Here is a 9071-nt window from a genome sequence, read left to right on the forward strand (position 1 = left end):
ATGTCTAATTCATAAACAGATTACAATTAACAGAATTAGAAGCAACACTATTTTTTTCCCTTCTTTTTACATCTGACAGAAGGGTAACCCAAAAAGAGATAAAATAAGCTAACGTCAAACAAGAAGATTTTCACCCCAATCTAAGCAAACAAATATAAAAGAAAGGTAACACTGATTGAGTATGTGGCAAATATGAGATATAAAGAGAAGAGTTATTGCCAGCTACAGCATAAATAAGAAAGTCAAAGGATGGCAGGCTTTGCATTTGACAGCTATACAGTCTGGGAATTAGACAAAGAGAAATCCAGGTTTAAAAAAAAAAAAAAACACATCACTTTACTTGGAAGGGAGACTAGGCCACAACCACTCACAACTGGTCCAGGAAGAGAAGATTTCCATTAGAGCTAAGCAGAGCCATCCTGCATCAGCTTAAGCCACAGACAGAAGCCAAAGACAGACCAGAATTCAAAATAACTACAACAAAATGAGAAAACTCTCAAATTGCACCAGTGTTTTATCTCTGCTGCCACTGTAGCATATTTATTTCAAATGGCATATAGTACATGTTGCAAACATACTGTCCTCTGTGTCAGCATTTTAGAAAACCTCTGTCTCATATTTAGTCTCGTGTTTACACTGCTGCTGAACTTACTGAACCACTGAGCTCATATTGCAATCCACCAGAGAAAAAAAAAACCCACAGCCAGTTCTAGAAATGTGACAAAGTGCTGTATCTAAAGCTTCGTTGAACTAACCATAATGCCCACAGTAACATTGTGTTCCCTTCCGTATCTGGCTGCACGTAACAATAGTTCAAGGCCTGGAAATATACAGTACCACATTATGCGTTTGCTCGACTTTTCATCAAACGAGATGTACTTTCGCTCCTGAGAACAACCCTGCTTCCTTTTCCTGCTCTGCTTATAACGTTGGTGTTCATTAGTTAGCTTGGCGCTGGTATAGATGTTAACATGTCCAAGGTTAAGTCTGAGTTAAACATCAACACCCAACAGATTAATACTTGAACACTACGGTCATTATCGTCACTCACTTTATTCTACGAATGTCTTAAGCTGTTTCCTAGAATGAAAAAAAGCTGAGCATTAGGATGCTAATGGCTAAAAACTGAGCTAGGTTATGACACTGGACGACACAAGTAACGTTAAATTGAGGCTAAGTAATGTGCACACTTTGTAGGACGTGATGTTGCGTACAGCTGATAAAATACAATCAAATCTACTGACATTAAGACTAGACTGTGCCAACATTAGCTAGGCTTGTTGCCAACCTATTCCAGCAAGTAGACGGAGCTAGCTCGTTAGCACAAGCCCCCTATCGTCTGCTTCCACTTCATGATACACTTACCATGAGAAAAGTTTCCTATTTGGTTTTTACAGTATCCACAGCGGTAGCCATCATCCCCGCCGAAATATTCTACAATAGTGTAAGACTTGTTTCCTGCCATCTTTGATAATCAGACGGCTGACAGCAGCTGAGTTCGCCGAGTGACCTGGCCAGTGCTGCTGGATACCAGACCCCGCCCACAGGCTAGACGTCACCGGTGCTGCGTTCAGAAGCAGTAGGAGCTTTGATAAATATCTCTAATAGGACGATCTTTGTGCTATAGCTTGAGTTTATGTATAATTTACAGTGTACAGCAGATGTCGGGCCACTCATGTTGTAAATCCCTTAAATATCAAATTTCAGAATTACACCACCTCCCACAAGTGGAGCATTTCCTCTTACAAACATTAAAAAAAAAAAAAAAAAAACATTTAAAGGATCTACAAGACCCAAAGTAGACATCCAATGTAACACAAGTGAATACACTTGTGATCACTGACGCGAAAGTTAGAAAACTTGTGATCACTGTTAACAAACGTGCATGTGTGATTTCTAATTCAGTTAATTGCATGAAAAAAAAAACAGTTGGAAAATGATTGGATAAGTTTGGACCCTTTGGTCTGTGTCCATCTGTATGTCTGCATCAGGACTTCAGATGGAAAAGAACTGCCATAGGAATTGAAAAATTTGATTGTAAGACAGGAAAGGATACATGAAGATCAACAACTAACCAAAAATAAAAGGAAACACAGTTGCAACTGTAATCACGAGGTATAGAACAAGTCATTGTGGCATGAATAAGAGCTGCAGTGTTCAACTTCATAAAATGTTCCCACAGACAGTGCACTTTTGCTCAATCTAGCGCTGAAAAACTGACAAGAAAGTGCTTCAGATTTGGCACTGAGGTCAGCAATGGAAATCAGAGCTGCTGTGACTGCTGAGACAGTGTGAACAATGGTTTATAATGTCAGCCTTTGTACACTGAAAAAACCTTTACTTTGCTTTCAGTATAAAACCGACCAACGAAATGTAAAGACACCTGATGAATGATGGGAGTACATCCTTGGATCAGATGAGACCTAGACACATTTGTTTAGCTCAGATGTTTTCCAGCATGTTCGCATGAACCTTGTCAGGACAATTACAGTGAATGCATAGTCCTGATGGTGAAGCATGCAGATGAGTTTGTGATGGTTAGGAACTCCATGAGTACAAAAAACAATCAGGAGATTTACATTCATAGATGGCACAGCAAAGGCCTATGTATACACCAAATTACTGGCTGACTCTAAGTCTGCAGAAGCTTGGCAAAAGAGGACTATTCCAGCATAAAACAATCAAAAACAAAACACCAAAAGCACACAAGAGTTTCTAGAGATGAAGACAGTAAAAACTGTGACCAGGCCAAGTATACTGACTGACTTGACTAGAACAGTTCACCTTTGGGGTGTTTTAAGGGGAAAAGTCAACACATTCCCTCCAGTAAAGAGTAGCTGAAAAAGATTGTCTCTGTATAATGACTGGACATATCTCCATAAATGGTCGTCTTTGTGCTGAAGAGGGGTTGAGTCTGTCATTTTAAAAAAAAAAAAGGTGAAATCTCAGTAATGGAAGGTGCACAGACTTTGTTGCATTGAGTTCCTACTGTATAGACTGCATTTTTAAAATAGGAAATCTAAACTGCTAGTTTCTAAGAGAAAATACTGTACTGTTTAATGTAGAACTAATGCAATTATTGTAAAGTGTTACAATTTTGAATCATTTGACAGTTAAATGATATTGCACATGGGTATTCTTACTTGTATATTGTATATATTCTAAAGAATGAACTGAACACTGCATTGTATAGAGATGCATTCGATCACTGAAATAAGCTAAAGTGTTGCACAATGCAAACAGTAGCTGCAACAGAAACAAATATTTAAATCATATGTAAATACTCACCGTAATTAGGGTGGTTCCTGAAATCAGACTTTACACTAAAAGCAAATGTAAAAAATAAAATTATGAGGCAGATTTTTCAGTATTAACGATGTGACAGATAAAACACAAACTCATTATTAAAGAACTGTACAGCGTATTTATTAAATTATCTGTGCAAAGAGGAAGGACAGCAAAGGAAATATGAACTATAATCCAGCACAAACAGCACTCGCGGTAAATTACAAAAACACCAAGGGAGAGTTTGTATGTAGAAAAATAAATTAGAAAATCACAGCTGGGGCAATGATTTCTTTTTTCTGGTGTTATAAAAAAAAGACCTTACATTGGAAAGAGTTTGTCTATGTTGTGTTTCACCTATTGCACTATCAATACAGTATAAGGGAATTAGCTTCTTTTTTCTTTTTAGCACAACACAATTTCCTCAGCAGTCATTTAACAACCAGTCGATGTCTCGGGAGATCGATATGTATCTTAAAAACACATTCACTCGTTAATGCACAGGTTCACCAAACCAAGAACTTTGTGGAGTGATACAGGTGATGAAGCAGCAGCTAGCCACTGACAGACACAAACTTTTCAATGAACTTGGGGTAGACAGTTGTTACTCTGACTTCTGTTGATGGCTGTGGTTTTTGGCAACCTAACTAAAACTGCCCTGGGGAACAGGGATGTTTTCATGAAGGTATTTCATGCTGCCTTGCTCTGAGAAGTCAGCCACAGTGTGTCCCTCGCCTCGAAGAACCCATTTAGTGGTGAGAAGCCCCTCCAAACCTACTGGACCTCTAGCATGTATCCGTGCCGTGCTGATTCCAACCTCAGCTCCTGCAAAATAAGCAGTGTGAAATTAAATCTTCTACCTTGTGTTTACCACAGTCGGAGGTTAGATGGAATCCCTTAAAACAATATGTTTGTCCGTATTACATAGCATTGAAATGCATGACAAAGCCCAGTAGCATACATACCTAAGCCAAAGCGGTAGCCATCAGCAAAGCGAGAGCTGGAGTTCCAGAAGACACAGGCGCTGTCCACCTGCTGTAGAAACTGTTCGGCTGTATCTTCATTCTCTGTAACAATGACATCAGTGTGGGAGCTGCCATATTTGTGGATATGGTCGACAGCATCCTGCATGCTGTCTACCACCTCGATGCAGCACTCCAGGTCCCCATACTCTGTCCTCAGAGACTTCACCTCTGATGGGCTAAAAGTTAAATAGGATGCAAACCGGGGACCTGCATGAATCTTTACCTGAGGAAAAGCAAAAGTCAGTGATTTGTTACGAGAATAATGACATAATCAATCAAAAATAAGAAAATAAATACTTTAGAAAAGCTCAATGACAAACTCTTGTTTCTATTTCTAGACCTTATTCAAAATGTAAAATACATTTAAAAAGATACAATTTACACTTAACATACTTATGTGTAATACTTCAAGTATTGGTGCATGTTTCTTACTTGTTCTGTTCTCAGCATGTCAATGATCTGGTCAAATATAGGAGTCCGCAGCAAATCTCTGTGCATGAGGAGGGTCTCCATGGCATTGCAGGCTGCAGGGTAGTCACATTTGGAGTCTCTGACTAGAATGAAACATAGTTTTAATATTGACTCAGCAGGTATGGGTTACAGCAAAAACTTAACCACAGCTTTGGCCATTACAAAAAAAAAAGAGCAACGACAACTGCTAGGTGCTCTCAGACAAAAGATAAGAAAACAACAGTTTTATCCAGTGAAACTTTCCTAACCCACAGTAATTAACAAAAACAAACAAAAAAAAACTTCACAGCTACATGCAGTTAACACATACCGACATCAATAACTTTGTCAATGCTGGCATCATTGTCTATGTAGACGTGACAGACGCCCTCACTGTGGCCCAACACAGGAATGCCCTTAGCTGCCCTTTGGATGTCCCGGACAAGCTGGGATGAACCCCTGGGAATGATGAGGTCAATCATCTTGTCTAGTCTGCACAGGTCCTCAACCTCCTCACGTGTGCTCACCTACATAGCAAAGTAAATTTCAGTTCCTTACAATTAATAGAAACAATACTATAATAATGGGGAAACAATAATGTAAGACTTTTAGTCTCACCAGCTGAATGGCATCTGCTACTCCATGAATTGAAAGTGCTTCCTGAGTGAGTTGATGTAGAATTTTATTGGTGTTGGAAGCTTCTTTACCGCCCTTCAAGAGCAAAGCATTTCCACTAGCAATGGCTAGAGCCGATACCTGGAATACATGAATTTCATTTTTTATAAACCCAAAATAATGTAAAAACATGAGTTAGACTGCCATCGAATGATAATCAAATCTACAACATGAGCACTGGGATGGTCTTACCTGTGGTAGACAATCAGGACGAGACTCAAAGATGACCAGCAGAACACCGATGGGGACAGTGATCTGTTCCAACTCCAGGTTGTTCGCCACCCTCGTCCTCCTCAGCACTCTCCCTACGCTGTCCCTGGAGGACACAGCAAGCTGACGCAGGCCAATTGCAAGGCTGTTCAGCTTAGCAGTAGACAGACTTAGGCGGTTGATCAGAGCCTGGGAGAAACGACCTATGAGAAAACAGAATAAATCAAAACCCTGACAATGCAGTACTCTGTAGATCCATATAGACGATGTTTTCTTTTTCCTTTCTCAATACAGACATTGTAAAGCAGAAGTGAGAACTTTCAAACACTTAAAGCAGAGTACTTACTCACTATGCTATGCTGTCCTGCAGTACAGGCACACAGAATGACTCTTGCTAATGTACTGACACTATACATTTATTAACTACTACTTTTTGAGCCAAGACTCCTTCATGTCAGATTCCCAAAGTGGAAGTGAAGTGTTTGCAAATGAGAACTGGTTCTCAAACATTTTTACCTGGTAAAATAAAGGTCAAATAAATAAAAAAAATTTAAAAAGTGCTGCACGTGGCAGAGAGTGATATTTGAGTCCGACCGCTGCATGTAGCCGTGCATTAAGAATATCAGTGCAGTTTTCTCTGCCTCTGTACCTGATACCGTTGCCATCTCCATGTCTTTCCTGTTGGCACTGAGAATCTCGTCTTTCTTCTCTGTAAGTAGCTCAGCAAGACAGCAGATGATCTCTCCTCTCTGGAAAAACAAACATAGGCATTAAAATAAAACGCGCAAAAATAAATACTTCAACGCCAAGGTAAAACATATTGAGTTTGATGACACCATGCATCCTGTATTGAAAAACTTTTTTTAAAATCTATTTTGATGTTGATAGGTTTGGCTGTCTACTAATGAAGATATACTCTCTCTATTTTAAAATCTTTTATATTACATGAGGAATTATATTTTGGGATCAATATATTGTACTTAAGAGACTTACCCTAAAAATCCATTGATGACAATTTGTTGGATTAAAACTTAATATGACAGTGATACATGAACTGCAAAAAAAAGGAATGCTTATTGCACTGTGTTAGTGAGATATATGATTCCACTGCAATGGAGCCTAAAAACAATGCAGACACCAAGAGAAAATCATTTCATGATAATATTAGCATTTAAACCCTCTGAACCCTAAGCAGTCTCAGAACATTTTTTGTTCCTGTCATATTTTTACTTACTGTGGGCTTATTTTTCACTCTAATATAAAGTCCTGAACCTCCTTGGAAACAGCACAACCATGACTAAAAGTAGAGAGAAGTCAAAAATATCTTTTGTGTAATAAAACTAAGTTTTAACACCATAATCCTGAGGGGGGAAAAAAGCAGAATTTCTCTGAATATTTATTTTACAAAAATCAAAAAAATCATGATGCATGTCCAAGATGTTTGTAAGTGCTCACAGGCGCTACCAAAACTGTTAAAAAAAAAAAAAAGAAAGAAAAAAAAGGTTGCTCTAACTACTATTGATATTTTACTGATTAAATTTTTAATCCATTCCCATGCTCCTATGGCAACAAACATCTGCTCGCATCTGCTCTCTGTGAACACAGTCTGCAGTTTAGCCCAGTTTAGCTGAAAAAATCCTGAATTTGTCATGTGACTATTTGTTACAGCTGCAACAAGGGGACTGATTTATTTATTGTTGGTTTTTCACAGAATCTGGCTGGTGCATACTACTGATTTTTTGTCAATTGTTTAGTATGTGTAGAACATGATAATCATGAAATATCAAAACATTAAGCTTTAATTTGGTAAATTTTACCAATGAAAATACAAGCCACAAATTATTAGTTCAAGGATTCAAGGCTTTCATTGGTTACAAATGTTATACACGGTATAACGCACAATGAAATGCTTTGTGTACCTGTTCATAGACTGCCTGAAAGTTGAAAACCAGTTGATTCTTACTGTTATTGCCGTTTGTGGCTCTGATAAATGCGGTACATTTTGGTGACTTTTAAATGGAAACATGTATTTCAAACTTGTTGGTGTGTTGAATCCCTATTTCATTTTGCCAAACTCACCTGTTCTGGAAGCAGGGAGGCCAGAGTCCTGCCAGCATGCCGGGCCATCTCCGTCTGCTGCTCCACAGTTGGGCCTGGTCATGTCAACAATGCACACATAAAATATAAAAAAAACGCAACCACAACATGAGTGTCAAATATTCATTCCAGATCATGGGTTCTCAACTGGTGGGTCGCGACCCAAAAGTGGGTCGCGAACAGCTGGTCAAAATTAAATAATATATAATGTGCGTCTCAGGTTGGACTTATTTTTATTTTGACAAAACTTTTATTTTGACAGGCACAGTAACCATAGTTTGACATTCATTTTAAGTTTGTGTTGATGTTGGGATGCAAGATGGCAAAGTGCAAATATGAGCCGGGGTATCTAAAATGTGGATTTTCATACTAGGACTGGACCCGAATAACCAACTATTCGTTCGCTGTGCTGGAATCGGGATATCAGTTTTGATCTCCCAATATTCCTCCCGCCTCCCCCCCTGCCGCCGCCGCCGCCGCTACCACCGATACAGCAGTGTGACCGTCGGTCGGACTGAATGCTCCCCGGCTGAAAAATAAGTGCAGCTGTTAAGGTCCTCCTTTTTGCTCAAAATGGATTGAAAATATGTTGTTTTGTGGCCTTTTTTATTTTGTGCAATTTTGTACATGCAGTTGTCATGTACCAGTTACTATGCATGGTTATATGCTCTGAAATGCATGCTGCACAGGAAAACGTACTGAATATTGAATTTTTTTAAAAATTGGGTCGCGACTTAATGACCACGGGAAAATGTGGGTCCCACGTTGGATCCAGTTGAGAACCCCTGTTCTAGATGGTTTCACCCAGTACCTGCAGGTTTCACTTCAGAGAAGAAGGTGCCAACTTTCTTCCCTTCCACAATGTCTGTGATGACGTGGCCTGTGACTTTAGGATCTGTGCCGTTGGCGATGACGACAGAGGTCCCACCCTGTAGTGCCCAAAGGGCTGCTTTCACCTGATTCACACAACATGATTGAGTATAGTGAAACTTTTTTATGACTGAATCAATTCTGTCCTGTTTACAAATTGAGAAAAAATACTGTATGTCACACTGACCTTCGCTTCCATTCCGCCAATACCAACTCTGGACTTGGTACCATACGTGATTGACTGCTGGTCTCCAGGATAGAATATATCAATGAGCTTGGCATCATCTGTTCCTGGGGGACTGTCGAATAAGCCTGTGGGATTTATACATTTTTTCTTTTTAATCCTTAATGGAACCAAAGAACTCCTATTATTATGGTTCTGTCTTGATCAGGAAAACCCATCCATCATGTATACCCCGCTTAATCCTCATTAGGGTCGCGGGGGGGCTGGAGCCTATC

General features: G+C 39.3%; 2 protein-coding genes across 4 annotated transcripts in view; both read right to left on the reverse strand.

Moving 5' to 3' along the window:
• Positions 1 to 1544, reverse strand: part of ate1 (arginyltransferase 1) — a 60476-nt gene extending 58932 nt beyond the window's left edge. For both annotated transcript variants that reach the window (XM_008298681.1, XM_008298607.1), the window contains exon 1: positions 1366 to 1544. In XM_008298681.1, coding sequence (XP_008296903.1) covers positions 1366 to 1465 — 100 coding nt within the window. In that variant the 5' untranslated portion in view covers positions 1466 to 1544. The remainder of the gene's footprint in view (positions 1 to 1365) is intronic.
• Positions 1545 to 3404: 1860 nt separating this feature from the next.
• Positions 3405 to 9071, reverse strand: part of LOC103369904 (delta-1-pyrroline-5-carboxylate synthase-like) — a 9116-nt gene continuing 3449 nt past the window's right edge. For both annotated transcript variants that reach the window (XM_008298875.1, XM_008298792.1), the window contains exons 8-17: positions 8800 to 8924; positions 8554 to 8698; positions 7725 to 7798; positions 6295 to 6394; positions 5628 to 5848; positions 5379 to 5516; positions 5092 to 5287; positions 4743 to 4864; positions 4251 to 4533; positions 3405 to 4110 (exon numbers count right to left, since the gene is read on the reverse strand). In XM_008298875.1, coding sequence (XP_008297097.1) covers positions 3929 to 4110; positions 4251 to 4533; positions 4743 to 4864; positions 5092 to 5287; positions 5379 to 5516; positions 5628 to 5848; positions 6295 to 6394; positions 7725 to 7798; positions 8554 to 8698; positions 8800 to 8924 — 1586 coding nt within the window. In that variant the 3' untranslated portion in view covers positions 3405 to 3928. The remainder of the gene's footprint in view (positions 4111 to 4250; positions 4534 to 4742; positions 4865 to 5091; positions 5288 to 5378; positions 5517 to 5627; positions 5849 to 6294; positions 6395 to 7724; positions 7799 to 8553; positions 8699 to 8799; positions 8925 to 9071) is intronic.

The sequence above is a fragment of the Stegastes partitus genome, unplaced genomic scaffold (assembly GCF_000690725.1).
Source record: "Stegastes partitus isolate 25-593 unplaced genomic scaffold, Stegastes_partitus-1.0.2 Scaffold1, whole genome shotgun sequence".
NCBI lineage: Eukaryota > Metazoa > Chordata > Actinopteri > Pomacentridae > Stegastes > Stegastes partitus.